General features: G+C 41.0%; 1 protein-coding gene across 1 annotated transcript in view; it reads left to right on the top strand.

Moving 5' to 3' along the window:
* Positions 1–18,930, top strand: part of DNAI3 (dynein axonemal intermediate chain 3) — a 71,537-nt gene extending 52,607 nt beyond the window's left edge. The window contains exons 17-22 of the mRNA XM_047086037.1: positions 3,262–3,325; positions 9,195–9,325; positions 11,676–11,880; positions 13,485–13,576; positions 14,892–15,014; positions 18,787–18,930. Coding sequence (XP_046941993.1) covers positions 3,262–3,325; positions 9,195–9,325; positions 11,676–11,880; positions 13,485–13,576; positions 14,892–15,014; positions 18,787–18,930 — 759 coding nt within the window. The remainder of the gene's footprint in view (positions 1–3,261; positions 3,326–9,194; positions 9,326–11,675; positions 11,881–13,484; positions 13,577–14,891; positions 15,015–18,786) is intronic.
* Positions 18,931–19,986: the final 1,056 nt, after the last annotated feature.

The raw sequence follows: 19,986 nt of genomic DNA, 5'->3' as shown, positions 1-19,986 counted from the left end.
AACCAACTGCGCCACCCAGGCGCCCCAGCATGACCTTCTTTACTAATGATTTATTGATCAACCTGCAAATATTTATTGAACACCTACACCATATGGAAGAAACCATGCTAAGTGTTAGAGATTTACTAAGAAAATTTATTGCTTTGTTAGCTAGCAAAATGTAGCAGGAAAAACAGTGCAAAACTCACTCAATTCAAAAGTAACAACCGGATATAATAATGATAATGGCTGCCATTTTTTGGCACTTATTATAATAGCCAAAGTGAGCTTACATTTATTGGACATTTTCTATATAGCAGGGTCTGTGCCAGGTATTTTCCAAAGTATATCTCACTTAGTCCTAATAATCTTCATTCATGACTCTATTTCTCTGAAATAAAGGGTTTTTCTCCTAAACCATGGAAAGATGCCATAGGTCAGTCTCGCTGGAATGCAGTCTGAGCTCACACTTTAGTATCATGAGAAGATTAGATTACACCAGTTCTCAGAAGCATAATGCCCACCAGGCACAGCATTAGGCCCTGGGTCAGACATGAATCAATAGCATAGTCCCTGTCCACCGGGCACTCACTGCCTAGTTATGGAGCAGACACATTAATAGCATTACCCATGTCAGTGCCCATCCAGAAGCCACGGGAAGAGGACAGGGGAGGTTGGGGAATCCAGACTGTTAGCTAGGACTTTGCAGGTTGAGGAGGCATCTGAAATACCAGGATGAGAATACAATTCCCAGCAGAAGTAACAGCCTAAACAGTGCTTTGGAATTATGGGAGTCTGGGGTTTGTCTGGAGACAGTGGAATCATTTGTGCAAGAGGGAATGCTATACCTCGAATGCTAGGTTGGGATCCAGTCAAAGAGCCTTTTCTGCCATGTTAGGGAATTTGAATTTCATTTGGTAAGCAATGGGGCACTTACCAAACAAATACTTGTTTTATAACTTGGGCTGTCAATTTTTATAACTTGGGCTTCTAATTTTTTTTAATTCTGGAAAAATATAAGTAACAAGTTACCATCTTAATAAATTTGAAGTGTTTAATTCAGTGCTATTAGATACATTCATATCATTGAGCATCCGTCTATCTCCAGAATGTTTTCATCATCCCAAACTGAAATTCTGTACCCATTAAAACAATAACTCACCATTCACTCCTGTCTCCAGCCCACGGCAACCCCCATTGTACTTTCTGGCTCTATGAATTTGACTATTCCAGACACCTCATGTAAGTAGAATCATAGAATTATCTCTGTGCACACCAGAGTTTTTAAAGCAGGGCGATGACAGCTTTAGAAAAACGAATGACCACGAGATCTTAAAATAGAAATTAAAATATGATATCCTCTGCTTAAACCATTCGGTGACAACTCATTCAACCATGAATAAAATCCAAACTCTTCACACTGTGGCCTACAAGATTCTGCATAACTTAGCTCCTTCCTATCTCTACACCCCCGTCTGCACCATTCTCCCTCTCTCTCTCCAGCTGCTCTGATTTTTCTCTTTTTCTATGCCAAACTCTTCCCTGCCTTTCAAGCCCTTGTCCTTGAAAGGATTAACTTCACCCATCATTCAGCAGATATTTATTAAGCATTTACTATATGCCAGGCACTGTTCTTGGCCCCGGGAATATATCTGTGGGAAGACAGACAAAATTCCCTACCTCATGGGCTGACATTCCAGTAGAATGCTCTTCTACCAACTCTTGACGTGGCTGATTTTGGTTAGAGAGAATGAGGTAGACCCCTCTGGGATCTAGACTGGCCAGGACAGGGCTGAAGCAGGAGGAAATGGAGCCAGGGAGGTGCAGAGGCCAGAGAGGCAGTGATTTCAAGTGGGTCAACCAGAGATGAAGAGGGCATGAGCAGTGGGCCAAGAATGTCAACACAGGGGTAGGAGGAGTAGAATTCTCAGAACCAGGTAACTGGATGGAGAAGGACGTGAAGGTTCCCAGCGAGGTGGCTAATGATATAATGGGCATTTAACATCAATTTATTAACCTGATCCAAGTTATTCTATTCCTCTTTGACTTGGTTCGGTTTCAGTGTTCCATGTATCAGTTGTGAGACCCAGGAGGTACTCATAACTCTCCTATAGGACTCTGGCAAGGGCTGGGTCATATACAGAAAGCTCCTAACAACTCTGGCAAGCACTATGCACTCAATCAATGGTAACTGCGGGTGATGTGCCACGGGCAACAGGCTAGGCGTGTGCACCAGACGTCTGCCGGTCTCTGCTCCCTCAGACTCTGAGCAGCATGAATGGAAGGAAGACTTATCTTTTGACTCTGAATTTGCAACACGAAGCACAGTCCTTGTTTGTTACATGAGTTAGTGAACAAAAGCACAGAGGAGTGAATGAGTAGACCCTGGCCCCAGGGAGCATACTTCACTTTGCGTACTCCAGTGTTTTCCCCTCTCCTCTCCCTCGCCTACACGTCCCAAGCCATCCTTCGAGTCCTCTCAACCCCTCTTTTTATACACCTTTCTCTGTGTTTTCCTCTTACTATCCAGTGAGAAAAACACTGGAATTAGGAAACTGCATCTGGGCGACCTTGACTATATTGTTTCACCTCTCTGAGTCTCTGTGCTCCTTCTATAAGAAAAGGCATGAGACTAAATGTTTTTCTCTAAACCTCTCCCACCTCTGCCATTCACTAGTGCTGCATCTTTTCCATTTGTGTGGTTGTTTCTGTCCCTTCTTTACACCAGGTTCTTATGACTTCCCCACTCCTTAAAATGGCCATAAGTAGAGCTGGAATATATATTATTACTAGTTATGTTACTTAAGTGGAACTTCGCTTCCTGTTCTCAATTTTAAAAGGTAATGACACCATATTATGAATTTATATTTCCTTTTTCCTCTTACTCCACAAAACTTTTAAAATACTGACTTTGTATCATGCTGAGAACAAATCATTGAATAAGTCACACCAGATCCCTTCCTGGAGCTTTCAGTCCAGTGGACAATTTCCAATTAACAAAAGTTTAAGAACTCAGTAGTTGGAACTTGTGTACATAGATTATCTCCATAAATGCCTGTGTTCTCCATTTCACTATGTGTAAATAAAAATGTAACAAATTCCTTTTTTTGTTCAATGTAAAAAATGTTTAAGCCTTCCCTGCACTGTGTCAAATTATCATTTGATTATGTTAGCCTGCAGCTTTGTTTTTGTTTGGGTCACAGTCCACCTTAGCACATGAATAAGAGATCTTTAGTCCCTTCGGTTGTCTTTGTACTCATCAGGAACCTGTAATATTTTTAGGAAGGTGGAGTGATATATACAGATTGGAAAATGGAAAGAGACCCTGAAACTGGCCGATTGATGGGTAAGTTTTGATGATTCCTGTGTTATGAATAAGTTATTCCTTTGAACAAAGTGCTGAGTAACCCTGGCCTTGCTAATGGGAGAAGGGCAGGCACCTGAGGTCCTGTCTCTGGACTTGTTACTTAAGCGAGGGCCTCCGATAGCAGCACTTTTCTCACTGGGAAGTCTGTTAGAAACGCACAAACTTGGACCCTACCCTACGCCTGCTAGAACTGAATACAGATTTTTTTAAAGTTTTTATTTATTTATTTTGACAGAGAGAGATGAGGGGTACAGAGAGAGAGAGAGAGAGACAGAATCCCAAACAGGCACTGTCAGTGCAGGGGCGACACAGGGCTCAACCCCACCAACCAGGAGATCATGACCTGAGGCCGAAATCAGGAGTCCGACACTCAACTGACTGAACAAACCAGATGCCCCTAAATATAGATTCTTAATAAGATTCACCATGTAATTTGTTTTCACCTCTAAATTTGAGGAGTACTGATCTATTGATGCTTAAATGACTAAGATAATTTAAAATATCTTAATTTTTAATTAATTGCCGTCTTAATTCCACAATTTGGTAGCTCATCTACATGAAAAATACTAACCGATGTGAAATTATAAGCTAAGTTTACAATGATCTTGACAACTTCAGAACAGTATGAAGAAGCAGCAGTAGGACTCTGCTCTCAGGCCGGGACTGGTGCTGTCCATGTGTTCCTCCGTTCCCAGGGCCCCACACTCTGGGCAGCTGAGCAGACATATGGGGGCCACGCATAGTTCTGAGCAGGAATCAAGAGTTCAGGCTCCCCAATAAGCTAAGCTCCCTGTCAAAGCTCAGAGCCTTGAGGTTTGCTACAATTACAACTACTTATTTAAAGGCTTGGATTTTTCCTTGGCATGAAAACTTATTCGAGCCACACTTCAAAATGTGGAATAACCATAAGCACAGGAAGAGGCAGCTGCTGGGACTGCTAGACTACCATGGAGCAGTGAGGTGGAGCAGCCAGGCTAGGTTTGCACAAGGGGTACTGGTCAGTCCTACCGGAGGTTAGGACAGTGGGCATGTGAGTGACTGAAAGGAGTCGGAGGTCAGAGATACAGCCTGCAGGGGACAACTGCTGGGTCTCAGGTCTCTGCCTCAAACTTCACTCCCTCCACTTCTATCTACTGAGTCTGGCTCGGCAGAGTGGAGTCTGCCTTAGACCTGGGAAGGCTTGCTTTCCCAGCACTGCCTCCAGGGTAGCCATATTAACCTGGAAACAAAAGTACTCCCAGTTTTCTGACCTAGAACTTCCGGCCAGAAACCCAAATGTGTGTCAGTGGTAAGAGTGGGGCATTGAGAGAGAATCAGATGTGCCCCAAGGAAAGGTCAAATGCTTGTAGAACTGAGATTGATTTTCCACTTTCTATTCATTTTGAATTCCATGATTTAAAAGTTGAACTCAAAATTATATATCAGATGTAATGAATTACATTCAGCTACTTGTATGCTTATTCATGTACCTGTTTATTCAATAAGTAATGAATATTAATTGTGCACGTATTGCATGCACATAGCAATTGTCTCTACTGCCCTGCTGGGACACAAATCGAGACCCTGATGCCATGAATTGGTTATGCACTGGTGTTCTATCTGATCTCAGAGAGTTTCTTGGGGTCTTACCATAGAGTCAGATTCTTAAACTGCTTTGGAGGTGAACCCTGACAAAAAGTGCTAGTTATTTATTTCAAATGGATTTTATTCCATTTATAGAATAACCAATGATAATAAACTTAGAAACCCAAGAGTTTATGTTTGAAACTTACTGATGTTGTTTTTTCTTTCTTTCTTACTTTCATTCATTCATCAATTCATTAATGATAACCTAATCTGTGCCAGACACTGGGGATGCAAAGATGAACAAGATAGCAAGGCGCCTGTGTGGCTCAGTTGGTTAACCATCCAACTCTTGATTTTGGCTCAGGTCATAATCTCATGGTGTGTAGGATTCTCTCTCCCTCTCTCTCTCTGCCCCTCCTCTGCCCAGGTGTGTGAGCACTCACTCTCTCTCTCTCTCTCTCAAAAGAAATAAACATTAAAAAAAAAAGATGAACAAGATATTATCCTCTCCCAGAGGAGTTCCATGATCTATTAGAAAAGCCAAAAATATAAACAAATGATGACATTACACTGTCAGTGCTATGGTTAGAAGCAAACACAGAGTGATATGGGAACCCAGAAAGGGACCAACTCTTTTGTGCTATTAAGAAAGGGCTCCACTGAAGAGAGATAGTTGAACTGGATCTTAAAGGGTGGATTGCAATTTTCCAGTTGGAGAAAGACATGCTAAGTAGAAGGAATAATAAATGCAAAAACATGGAAGCCCAAAAGAGCAGTGGACAATTAGGAAACAGGGTGATGTTCTAGCCAAAGCATAGCCCATAGAGAGGGCAGCAGGAGAGGTACCAGGAAGGACAATTGGGTCCAAATGGCTAAGAGCCTTGAGTGCCTAATAAGCTCTGAACCTTATCCTGGTGCCACCAGTATAATCAGAAAATCACTCTGGCAGGAAAGCATAAGCTGGATTAATTTATTGGTGTGACTTACAGTAGAAGTAGGATGACCACGAGCAATAATTTAGATGAGAGATAGAGAGGACTAAGTACAGGCATGGTAACAGGGATGTGCAGCAGAGGAAATATAAGAGAGAGTTAGCAGTCACCATGGCAGGATTTTGTGACCAATGGGATGTGGGTTAGTAAAGAAGAAGAAGAGTTGCTTTTAATTTCTTGACATATAGTTCACTGCAAAAACAAACAACAACAACAAAGCGGGAAATAGCTTTAAACACTTACTTGAAGTCTACTTTAAAATCATCACAATATTTTAAAATACTTTAAAATCATCAGTCAAGCATTTTGTAACATGGAAAGCCAAACAACACTGTTGTTCCCATTGAATAATGGTTAGATTCAGAGAAATTCAATGTATAGACTCTCTAAATTGTGCACTGCTTTCCTAATTACATTCTGTGAGCTGGCAGTGTTTTCCTTAGGAGCTACCAGCCTAATGTTTTTCGTAAACACCGTGGAGTATACCTGAGTAAAGATGAGGCCGTTACTGGGACCCAGTCCTTCTTGATTTGCTAGGAACCCCATGTTCTTATCAACAAGGCAGGAAGGAGAATTTCCTCTTCTAAGAAAAAGGTTCTGAAAGATATATTACCCTGAATGAGATAAGTGTGATAAAGAAGTCCAAATCAAACAAAATTTCCAGATGATCTAAGTGACAAGCCAGAAAAAAAAAAAATGCAGGTGAATGATGACAATTGACATAATTGTTTCATGTGCTCTACTCACAAATGGGCACATGCCATGTTTCAGGCACTCTTCCAAGTACCTTCCATGGATTAGTTCACTTAATCCTCACAGCAACCCTATGGGGTAGCATCGCCAGGGTTTGAACCTAGGCGCTCTATGCTCTTGATCACATCACTGTCCTGAATCCTGCATTAGATAATGATTCTGGAAACTACTTCTTTGTTTATTGTAATTTCCTCATAGCAACTTGGCCTGGGGCCGCTGGTACTCCAGTTAATAACTTAAGGACAGCTCTATTCATTGCTAAATGGAACTAAAGGTCCTTAAAAGGACAAAGGGAAGGAAAAGATATAATAATAATATAATAATTTTTAGACTGTGGCAAAATATACATAAATGTGAAATTTACCATCTTAACTATTTTTAAGTTTATAATGTACTATTGAGTACGTTCACATTGTTGTGCAACCAATCTCCAGGACTGTTTCCATTTTGTAAAACTAAAACTCTGCACCAGTGAAACACTAGCTCCTATTCCCCTCTCCCCTCAGCCTCTGGCAGCCACCATTTATGTTTTGTCTCTATGAGTGTGGTTACTGTAGATACCTCACGTCAGTGGAATCGTGCAGTATCTTTGTGACTGGCTTCTTTCCCTAAACAGAATATCCTCAAGTTTTACCCATGTTGTAGCATATGTTGGAATGTCCTTCCTTTGGAAGGATGAATAATATTCCATTGTATGTGTGTGTCATATTTTGTTTAGTCCCTCATCTGTTTACGGACACTTGGGTTGCTTCCACATTTCGGCTATTGCAAATAATGCTGCTATGAATATGAGTGGACAAATATCTCTTTGAAATTCTACTTTATGAGCAAGATTCAGTAGGTGTGTGTGTGTGTGTGTTTCTGCTTAATGTTTCCATGGGGTTCTGAGAAAAAAAAAATCCAGCTTTCACATAGCTATCAATATGATGGGATTCACAATAAGTTCATGATTTGGATATAAAGTAGTCAGACATCATGGTTTGGCCTAGATAGGCTCTTATCTTTGTGGCCATCCCTGTGGTGGGTGTGGGCAGCAAGGAGTGGGGAGGAGCCAGCTCTGCAGCCAGGCCTGGGGGAGAGGAGACCCAAGCAATGGTGGGGTAGACACCCGAGGGGAAAGGAGGACCCCCGGGTTGGAGCAGAAACTAAAGGGAACTCTCGATCTTTTTTTTTTAAATTTTTTTTTAACGTTTATTTATTTTTGAGACAGAGAGAGACAGAGCCTGAATGGGGGAGGGTCAGAGAGAGGGAGACACAGAATCTGAAACAGGCTCCAGGCTCTGAGCTGTCAGCAAAGAGCCAGACATGGGGCTCGAACTCACAGACCTCGAGATCATAATCTGAGGCGAAGTCGGCCACTTAACCAACTGAGCCACCCAGGCGCCCCTGGAACTCTTGATCTTAATGTCCAAACCTGCTTCCCCTTTAGTCTTCTTAGTGGCAATAAATGGAAACTCCACTGAGCTGGTTGCTCCTGCCAGAAACCAGTCATTCTCAGCCATCCTGCTCAAGCCATCTCTAAGTCTTGTCAGTTCCAGCTTGCAAATATTTCTTGATCATCCACTCTTCTCCATGTACCTTCATCAAGCCACCATGCTCTCTCACCAGAACTACTTTCTATGGGGTCTCCTCTTTTCTTCTACCTGTTGTTAATCCATTCTCTTCACAGCAGTCAGAGAATCTTTGGAAATCAGTCAGACTGTCTTCTGGGCCTAAAGGCCTTTTTTGAAACACATTATGCTTAGAATATAATCTAAACTCCTGTCCTACAAGGGCCTGCATGGTCTGGACCCTCCTGGTTCCTGTCTGTTTCATATGTCTCATGCTGGGATTACCAGACTTCAGTCTTACTGTCTTCCTCAAATTTATAAAGGCACTAAGCACTTCTCTCCACAGGACTTCAGTGTGTGTTGTTCCCCCAGTCTGGAATATTCCTCTACATTAAAATGTTCCCACACCAAAGTGCTACAAAGGACTAAAGGACTCATCTTCAGAGAAGTCTTTTCTGATCATTCAGTTCAAATTATGGATGTCCCTTGTTATCTATCTTGTAATTTCCCCCCCACCCCCCATAACACTTTTAACGTATTTTTATTATATACTTTGGGATTTGTTTATTGGATATTGGATATTGTTTATTGAGTATCTGTCTTTTCCATTAGACTGTAAGATCCATGCTGGCGGTATCACGTTCATTTATTAACCATTGTTTACCCAGCCATCTACAGTACCTATAGGTACATATAGGCAATCCACAAATATATTTTGAGCAACTAAATGAATGAATGAATAAATAAATAAGAACATGAAGTATTCCTTTGAACTGGAAAAATGACCTTGATGGAAATTCTCTGGACTTTCCATAAAAAGAGGAAGAGCTGTCCCTTGACAGATTCATTTACACCAACTGACCTCTGGTTATCTACTCTTGGAGCCCATTAATCAGGACCTGTCCGTCTACTGGAGGCCTGACCATCCATCATGCGGGAATGTAAACACTATTATTAACGATGAAATGGCCTTTTTCACACCAACAGCAAAGAAGCCAGTGAACCTTTACGCTGTCCATGATGGAGCTGTCCACACTGTTCAGAGGTCACCTTTTTACAAGGACATTATTCTCACCATTGGAGGATGGAACCTGGCCATCTGGAAAGAAGGTATTACGGTAAGTTGCCTGAAAAATGGAAGAGTGGGTGTGAGGTCCTTTGTTACTGAGAAAGACAATGGGAACAACAGACTGTTCTGACATAACAGAGCCCTGGGGATACTTTTTAGAGAAATTAGAACAGATGGCTTGGGGTCCAGCTTGTCAACAGAACCACTGTAAGCCCTTTGAAAACACAACAATTTGCCTTTCTTTCCTGAGGGAAGGAAACAATATTTACGTCTTTTGCTAAGATCTAACAGTCTTTTCTTCACAATATGTATTGTGGGCGGTTGATTGGCTTTATGGTTTTCCTCCCCCTTAAAATACACAGTGGAATGCTAGTTACTGTCTGAAGTCCAAGGAGAAGCATTGGGTCTGTCAATTTTGCTTCTGCACCAGGAATACGTCCACAGGTTTAGAAAGTGGGAGTAAGCAAGCTAAGGTGTCTGTCTGTTGCCGGGAGACCAGACACATGCATGGGCCACAGTGGGCCAGTGCCAGAACTCTGGCAGCCAGGATTAGGAGAGGGCCTGGTTCCAGGCAAATAGAAATTAAATTGCCAAAAACCGGAAAGACTGATAAAATCCAGTGAAGCAAGGGTGTGTGAAAATCAGTATGGCATGTCCCTTCAGTGTGCAATTTAAGAAGATTTATCAAAATCTGGGGTGCCTGGGTGGCTCAGTCGGTTAAGCATCCATCTCTTGATTTCAGCTCAGGTCATGATCTCATGACTCATGGGTTCAAGCCCCAAGTCAGGTTCTGCAATGACACCACAAAGCCTGCTTGGGATTCCCTCTCTCCCTCTCTCTGCCCTTTCTCCTCTCATGCTCTCTCTCTCAAAATAAATAAGTAAACTTAAAAAAAAGATTATCAAAATTTGAAATATATATTTTTTATTTCATAGCTGTAATATATATATATTCTTTGAAAAATAACCACATACATAATAATAAATTTATATTTATACAAATATTCTTTAGCAAAGAATATATATTCTTTGAATAAAATGAATAAAAATATCCATATATTCTTTAATAAAGAATATATGTAAATTCTTTTTTATTTTTTTATTTATTTAAAAAATTTTTTTAATGTTTATTTATTTTTGAGACAGAGATAGACAGAGCATGAGTGGGGGAGGAGCAGACAGAGAGGGAGACAGAGAATCCAAAGCAGGCTCCAGGCTCTGAGCTGTCAGCACAGAGCCCAGTGCGGGGTTCAAACTCACAAACTGCGAGATCATGATCTGAGCTGAAGTTGGATGCTTAACCGACTGAGCCACCCAGGAGCCCCAAGAATATATATGTTCTTTACATAAAGTGATAAAATATACATATACATATTCTTTGACCTAACTCTTTCACTTCTCAAACTCTAACTTACACAAATAACTGTGTGAACATATGTATCAGTTTGTCGTTGAAATAATTGTAAACTACTTAAAGCAACCATCCACAAAAGGACTTCTACTTTATACCAATGTACTTCCATATGTTCAATTTTTTTTTTTTTTACAGTGACAAAGTATCAGTTTTGTAATTAAAGAAAAAGAAAATTTAGGCAAGATTGTCCATAGACTATTCAGGGGTCAGGAACTGGTTACCCACAGAAATGGAAGGAGCTGGGCGAGGTGGGCAAGAACAGAATTGGAGTGTCACCTCTAAGGAGTCCATGAATCTGAGACATTCTTCATTCTCCACAAGAAAGTTTCTTATACATGTCTTGGACGGGAGGAAACAGCCCCACGGTTTAGTTTAGTCTCTTCAGATATAAGGAGGTAAATGGGTACACTTAATCGCCAAGTGGAGCAGGACAGTGGGAAGAAAGCACATTCTGATTTTTTCTCTGTATGAAACCCCCCCAAAGAGGACAAATTGTCCATGGTAAAGAAAAGAGAAGATGATCTTGTAATGCTTTGCTGGTCTAAAGTCTTTTCCAAATAGGATTTATAAGGCATTGGATGCAGCGCACAGCTGGAACTGACTTTCTATTTGCTCTTTTTCTTGCTGCCAAAGTTGTTTCCATGGGAAACAGACACCCAACAGCAAAATAAAGGCATAAGCAAAATTTCCTTATAACCTTTATTTATCTAACATCCACCAATCTCCGGCTCGACTGGAAGGTTTGATCTTTTCTAAAAAGCAACTCAAATAAGAAAAAAAAAAAAAATCATCAAAAAATACACAGGAAGGAAAAGAGTTGGCATTATGTAAAACCCTACAAGAAAAAGAAATGAGAGTTCTGAGTGGGCATAATTTCTGCTATTCTATGATCATAGTCATCTGAGTGTACTTAAAGGAAATCATTATGAATACACATTAGGTAATAACAAAAGCTTTCATGTGTCTTTTTAAAAATTTGTTTAAAGACTGGACCCCTCCTTCAGTCATGCTGTGCACCAAAAAGGTACACAGCAGGCCACTGGTCCCTGACAAGGCCTGGAGTCTTCTATATTGGCCGAGAAGATGGATACATCGATATCTGGGACCTTCTGGAGAAAACCCATGAGCCAGCCCAGTCACAAAACATCTGCATAACCATGATCACCTACATCAAACCCTGGACTTTTACTGGTATGTTAATTCTGATTAAATGGCCTAAGTTATTTTGTTTCTTGGGGGGTAACTCAGGAACATTTTGACATTCATCTGGAAAGTCTCCGATCTTTTTTTCTCAGGTTTTTGTTTTTCTGTCCATCCCACCCCATCCTTTCTCCTCCCTTCCTTCCCCTTTCCTCTTGCACTCAAACTTTGGATACAACCTGAGTTTCTCTCATTGTTTTCTTCATCAATGATTATTTCTGAGGCATATTTAGTATGACAAGCAGAGGCTGATTTTGAACCACATAATGAAGAGCATCCTTATCTTCTCCAGGTGAGACAGGATGATCCATAAATCTTTGCTACCTTTTGCTGCTTTTTTTCCCAAATGGAATCATTCTTGTATCTTTGTTTTCTCATCATGCCATAAATTTTCAATATTTTATAATTTTGGGGGCTTTTCCCTAGACAATATCAAGCAATTCTTTTCATGAGATCAAATGACTCTCTGGGGTCATTTATCTATTTAAACTTCAACTTTAAACTAATTATGAGGAAAAAACATGTATAACAAAGCAAGCAGAAATTCGAGGATGTTTCCTTGGAAAGCTGGAATTGATATCCTTTGTCCTAATTTCTTTGTTTTACCCAAGCACTACTTTCTATGTAAACCCAATATATTTGCCACTTTTAAAAAAAGTTTCAGGGCACCTGTGTGGCTCAGTCATTTGAGTATCCAACTCTTGATTTCGGCTCAGGTCATGATCCCAGGATCATGGGAAAGAGCCCAGCATCAGGCTCCGCACTGAGTATGGAGCCTGCTTGGGGTTCTCTCTCTCTATCCCTCTGCCCCTCACAACCACTAGCATGCTCTCTCTCTCTTTCTCTAAAATAAAAAAATAAAAGTTTCCCTTTGTTTCCAAAGGTGTACAGGCATAAAATTGTCTTTCCATCCATTTCTCTCTTTGAAATATTACATTAAAAATTCAGTCTTCAAAATTTCTAGAATGTCACAGTCCAGCTATTGCTTAGTCATATGTGTCATCAGAGTATTTTTTTTTTCATCTTTGCTACAAAACATTGCTTTTGTACATATCCAGGGATTATGAGTCTAGGATTTAACAATTTAAACCAAACCTTCTGAGAATGAGAAAAAGAAAAAAAAAACATATGATAAGATAGAAAATTAAAATTCTTGAAAACATTCTTTGTGTTTATAGTGGTATCCTTTAGCCCTTACTGAGTCTTTGGTGAAAATTGGCTTCATGATTTTTCTTTGAAAATCTTTCCCTGTGTTATCTCCACTTCTCAAGTCTGCCCAGTGGCCCAGCCACACAGAGGTCAACCTCAGTGAGGAGCCACACTCCTTACATAAGCACCAAGAAGACAAGATTTGAAGTGGGCAGGGTGGCCGACAAAGGCTCAGGGTCTCCACTTTCATTTCATCAACTGGAAAAGATGATTTTTATACGTTAATATGGTCCTCAGTCATGAATGTCTGATGAAGATGCCAAGATTACTGTAACCACAGCAGGTCATTTGGAAGACCACAACACCAAAACACATTTCCCGTTTAACCTCCAGTATGGATTTCTGACTGCTGAGTTGTTTTCTCCCCCATTTTCTGGATCTTTCAGCTAAGCAGCAATTTATAGCCGTAGCTGATTATTATGGAACCCTGCATATATTGGAAATTCCTTGGACATTAAGTCACCCTTCCACCAATGAGGTTAGTAACTTTTGGCTCTGAGGATTTATGTGACCAGATATTGCTGAGGCACGTTTTAGAAGTGTTTAGAAATGACAGCATTTTTGCTCTGTGAGAAAACAAAAGAAGTGTACAATCCAAAATAAGGGGATGTATTTCTGTTGTATGAATTACATAGCTTGGAACCACAAAAAAACAAATGTGCTGAAAGAGAAGGCAAGTAAATGAAGCCCAGATTCAGAAAAGAATTGATTTGGGGCACCTGGGTGGTTCAGTCAGTTAAGCGTCTGACTTCGGCTCAGGTCATGATCTCATAGTTCATGAGTTTGAGCCCCACAGTGGGCTCTCTGCTGTCAGCACAGAACCCGCTTCAGATCCTCTGGCTCTCTCTCTCTCTTTCTGCTCCTCCCCTGATCATGTTCCCTTGCTCTCTCTCTCTCTCTCTCTCTCATAAATAAAAACATTAAAAACATTTTTAAAGCAAAGAATTGATTTGGGGATTCATAAGATATCATTTTCAGGTTGTAACTGAAGCACGGGACTCCTATTTTAGTGATCCCTTCCTGGAGGCCCAGTTAACATTTTGACACATCTCTCCATCATCCACCTCTACCCCATCTCCCCCCAACTTGTTGTACTGCAGGCAGCATGGCTGAGGGGGCAGTCTTCTACCCCTCTATAGGCACCACCCAAAGGTTTCAAGTAACGTTAATACTGGGAGATAAAAAGAAAATCAGAGAATAGAAATACATAAATATATATACAGCCAACATTAAATATAGAGATTGCAATCCATTACAAGTCCCAACATCAGCCTAGTTCCTGGCAAGCAGAAAGTTTCCCTCCCTTGGCCTCCTTGCCCAAGGTCTCTTTCCTGACTTTGCTGCTTCTGTACTTAATGTGCACACACTAAGTCCTCCAGGGGACCAGGAACTCAGCTCTGCTTCCAGTCCCCTTAGGGTTTATACTGATAACCTCATCTGGGTTTTCCAAGTTTGGTTGACGATATGAACCTTTCCTCAGGTTTAGAAGTGAGAAGCAAGAAAAGGGAAAAGATCAATCCCCGAGTATTTCTTTTACAAAATAGTAATTTTTTTGTTGCTCTCTCTTTCTCACCCCACTCCTTTCATGGAATCCTCCGATTTGCAGGGCCCTGAACCCAAGCACAGTAGCCCCCACATTGAGCTCGCTCTTCTGGCAATGGGCCTATGGGTGGTATCCCAAAGCAGGCAAGCCACCTAATGAATTAAAAGTAGCAGGAATTCTTCTAGAGGCCTGTGAAGAATATGGGGACTTCCATGTGGGCTCCCCTCTCACGGGCCTGTGCTTCTAACAGGCATCAAGTATGAGCTACTACTTTGAAAGAGAAGTCAAGCATCTGGAATATGTAGAACAGCGCAAGAAAATTCGCGAACAAGAAAAGAAGGAAATGGAGCTGGAACTTGAGAAGAAAAAAACCGTAAGTGAAATTTCAGAAACAAAAGTCATTGCCATCCTCTAACCCCAGTGGAAATATGTACGTTTGGCTTATTCCACAGTTTCAGTAGGAAAATTATGCCTCTTCACATTCTTCTCTTGTTCTCTTGAGAGTCAAGAGGGTATTTCTCTGATTTCCTAGTTTTCCAGGAATGATAGCTATCAACTGAACAACTACCTAGATTCTATTCAACTTAAGTTTCTGAAATTTTCCATTATTTCCAAGTCCTTTAGATACAAAGGCACCTAATATGATTTATAGATATAATGATTCAAAATTTGGCATCTTTCATTATATAGAATTTCAACATCTGGTTAATAATACATTAAACAGGTCCTACATGGGACACTTGGCTGGCTCAGTCAGTAGAGCATCAGATTCTTGATCTCAGGTAGTGAGTTCGAGTCCCACACTGGGTGCAGAGATTACTTTAAAAAAATAATAAAAAGAAAAACAGGTAGCGCAAAAAGAGTGGAATACAGAAAGAATCAAGACACGTGGGCTCAAATCCCAGTTCCACCACTACTCAAATCCCAGTTCCACCAGCTATGAGATCTGGAGCAAGGCTCGTATCATTGCCAGGCTTCAGTTCTTGTCTTGAAAATGGGAGTATCGGGGCGCCTGAGTGGCTCAGTTGGTTGAGCATCCAACTTCAGCTCAGGTCATGATCTTGCAGTTCGTGAGTTCGGGCCCTGCATAGGGCTCTCTGCTGTCAGAGCTGTCAGCATGTCGGATCCTCTGTCCCCCCTCTTTCTGTCCCTCCCCCACTCGTGCACATGCTTTCTCTCACGCGTGCTCTTTCAAAAATAAATAAACATTAAAAAAAAACTTTTTTAAATTAAAAATAGACCTACCCTATGACCCAGCAATAGCACTACTAGGAATTGACCCAAGGGATACAGGAGTGCTGATGCATAGGGGCACTTGTACCCCAATGTTTATAGCAGCACTCTCAACAATAGCCAAATTATGGAAAGAGCCTAAATGTCCATCAACTGATGAATGGATAAAGAAATTGTGGTTTATGTACAATGGTTTAGTACATTGGAGTACTAGTGGTTTAGTACAAGTGGTTTAGTACAATGGAGTAGTATGTGGCAACGAGAAAGAATGAAATATGGCCCTTTGTAGCAACATGGATGGAACTGGAGAGTGTGATGCTAAGTGAAATAAGTCATACAGAGAAAGACAGATACCATATGTTCTCACTCTTACGTGGATCCTGAGAAACTTAACAGAAACCCATGGGGGAGGGGAAGGAAAAAAAAAAAAGGAGGTTAGAGTGGGAGAGAGCCAAAGCATAAGAGACTCTTAAAAACTGAGAACAAACTGAGGGTTGATGGGGGTGGGAGGGAGGGCAGGGTGGGTGATGGGTATTGAGGAGGGTACCTGTTGGGATGAGCACTGGGTGTTGTATGGAAACCAATTTGACAATAAACTTCATATATTGAAAAAATAAAATAAAATAAACTTTTTAAAATGGGAATACTGATAACCACCTTTTAGGATTAGGCTTTCAGTTCAGGAACCTGACAAATAGTAGACTTTCAGTAAATGGGAACCAGTATATAGACAGATAGATATGAATTTTACTATAATACAATATATGGGAGCTACAAAGTTTGAGATAGAGGAGAATTTGGTAGAGGACACATCCTTCTACCAGAAAGGAAACCGAAGCTCTGAAGCCCCTCACCTTCCTGTTTCCCAGCCTCTGTTTGATATGAATTCTGTCACTCCATTGGTCTCCCCTCACCCACTGGGAGTGGGGCCTTGAAATAGTCTGTGAATTCAGCTCTTCTCTCTTTGTCACGAGGGGTCATGTCAGTCTGTATTTCTACTTCTCTCTTGCTCCTTCCCTTCCTAGGCCTTTTGTCACCAGCAATTTCACCACTGATCCCATTTATAGATTCCTTATAGCCAAATATATAACCTCCTCCAACACTGTTATTCATGTGAGACCTTGGGTCTCAATTAAAAGCATGAGCATGTGGAAATTTTAATGTTAACGTTATCACTTATTGCTAGACACATGTTAGTGTAATAAAAACAGGGGGCCTCATTTCAAAAACATGGTTTAGTGGTCACAAGGCATGAAAGAATACCAACTAATTAACTTTCCCTTGTTTCCCTTGCTACAGAAAATTGGCCTTCTTCTGTTCTTTTGCACACTCACAAATACCGATTGAAATTCTGTTGTGTAAAATAACCTGACAACCTTCCTTTACGCCAGCAATTATCCATGATTATTGTCAGTGTTTAAATACCATAGCGACAGCTCCTAATTATCCACATCAGTGGAAGCAAGTAGACTGGTGGATAATCCAAAATTAATTTGCATATAAAATACTTGTAAAACACCTAAATATTATAATAATCATATCTTGAAATTGTATAATGATGTGCTTGAGTTTCCAAAACCTCTCCAACTTCTTGTAACTGAGTTCATTTCCATTTGACATATTACCCTCTTTTTTTTTTTTTTTTAAGTTTATTTATTTTGAGAGAGAGCGTGGGCAAGAGCACGGGAGGGGCAGAGAGAGAGGGAGACAGAGGATCTGAAGCAGGCTTTGCACCATCAGCACAGAGTCTGATGAGGGGCTCAAACGCATAAATGGTGAGATTGTGACCTGAGCTGAAATCAAGAGTTGGACGCTTAACTGACTGAGCCACCCCCAGGCACCCCCATGGTACCTTCTTTTAAGTAGAGCTACCACTTGTCAAATTTTCTCTGGAACTAGATTGGGGATAAGTGAATGGGTTTAAAAGGGCTCCTCTGTTACATTTAGAACATGAAAATTGTCACCAAGGAAAAACAACTAATGTTGTGAGAAATATCTTCTAAGGAGCAACTGCTGATAAAAGGGAAAATGGGAACAAACTGTAACAACCTCAGAGGACTGTAGCAGAGATTAAATGAGTTAAAATGTTTATAGCACTTAGCCAGGAACCGGCACAGAGAAAACGGTAGTAAGCATTCGCTGCTATTATTGCAGAAGGCACGGGAAGAACACACATCCATCCAGCAAGGCTTGTCTGAATGAATGCTCTGCCGTTGCCAGGGATTGGGTTGTACACATTGATCCACAAATCTGAGGAAAACCATACACCTATCTCTTTGCAAACACCGAGTCTGAATACAGCTCACCTCTTGAAAAATAATAGCAATCACAGCTCTAACAGCACATAAAATGGGAATTTTTCTAACTGAAATTTCAGCTGGAGACCCAAAGCTGGAAAAAGTAGCAGTTTCCATGTGATCCATAAGCTATGCCACCTACACAGGACTTGGTAGTGGGAGGAATTCAAAAGACTTCTGCAACCTCTAGTCAATTACCCACACTCCAGGCTACACAAGGGACCCAAGAGTCATGAGGAAGAAGACTAGAAAAGGGGTTTTTGTTTTTATTTTTGGAGAGAGGTGTCAAAGGGCCACGTGTTACCCACTTCTCAGTTCTCCATGAGGAGACCTTCATGGGAGCACTGCTAGAGAAGAGTTGCAGGCCACGATGGAGAACTGGCCTCCAGCAGGAGGCTTCCTGAGCCACGGAAATGTGCACACACTTCTCCACTCTATCTCTGCCACTCCCCCTTGGGAGCCAGCAGCTACTCTCCCTACTGTGCCACAGATGCCCTCCCACAAACCCCTCCCAGAGAGCAGCGGCTATGCCAACTGCTCAAAACTAGCCCCTTCTTTCCTTTGGTATTTCTAGCTGTCAATGTTTTATTGGCATGATTTGGTTTTTCACCCTAGAAAACATATCAGAAGTCAAAAGAACAGATGGAGGCTGAATTGAAAGCAGACTATGACAATTACTTAGAACTGGAAAAGAACACCCTCATCAACCTTGGCCTCATCAAAGTGCCAGAGACGATGTCATTCATGGACTTGATGTAGAAAGGCTTTCTGCAGGGGTGTTTGGGGCCTTGGTAGGACTTTGTTTTCTTTTTATTCATTATTTTTTATGTAAGGTGAGCTAGGAAATTAAACATTGAATAGGTTTATTTGTAAGTATTAGCCTTTTATTTCACTAAAATTAAAACTTGATTTATCACAACAAGATCTGTTTTGATTTTTGGATTGAATGTGTACCGAACTTTGTACTGAATATGAAGGTTACCAATAATGAAAGTTTCATTTTCCCCTAGTAACACAGAGCTTCAGACATCCCCTTCACCCCCAGGCCTTGACATCCATTTAGAGCCCCTGATCCCAGAGAGAAATGGAAATCAAACTTTGCTCCCAATTATCAAGTTGGTTTGGTTGCCCCTCCAAACACTGCTCTCCCCAGGCCCCTGACAGATGGGAGGGCTATGTGCTAAATAAAGTATTAGCAAATGGAATCTAGAAATATATGTAAAAGAAAGGATACTACATAAAGATCATGTTGGGTTTACCCGAAGAATATAAGGTTAATTTAACAGTAGAAAATAAGTCAGTGACTGATTAAAGGAGAGAATTTATGATACCAAATGGACACAGAAAAACACGTGATAAAATTCAACATCTGTTCATGACAAAACAACAATAAATTCCTAGCAGTTACAAAAAGAAGGGGGAATCTAAAACAATCCTACAGTAACATCGTCCTTAAAGGCAAAAAACTGAAAGTTTTCTTCCACGATGTGGAACAAGACACAGTGCCCACGGTCTGTCCTCCAGTCAATGTTGTACTGGGGGGGGGGGGGGATGGTTAACCAGTATGGGCACAAAAAGGAGACAGCATGTGAAACAGAGTTGCAAAAGAGCTTGGTGTGTCTCAACCAGAGGTTCAATGTCACAGGAAAGTAACTGGCATGGGAGGTGAGTTTGCAGGGAGGGTAGCAGGAGATGAGACTGGAAAAGTAGCTTGGAGGCAGATTGTGAAGGTTCCCAGGACCTAAACTCAAGAGGCTGAATTATAGTTTGCAAATAATGGGGAATTAATAGAAGGGCTAAGCAGGAAGGTGACAC

This window comes from Lynx rufus, unplaced genomic scaffold, assembly GCF_022079265.1.
Source record: "Lynx rufus isolate CCGP_SWC_20201006 ecotype Redwood Valley unplaced genomic scaffold, mLynRuf1.p SCAF_2, whole genome shotgun sequence".
Lineage (NCBI taxonomy): Eukaryota > Metazoa > Chordata > Mammalia > Carnivora > Felidae > Lynx > Lynx rufus.
Note: the sequence above shows the minus strand (reverse complement) of the source record. Positions and strands in the feature narration are given on the sequence as shown.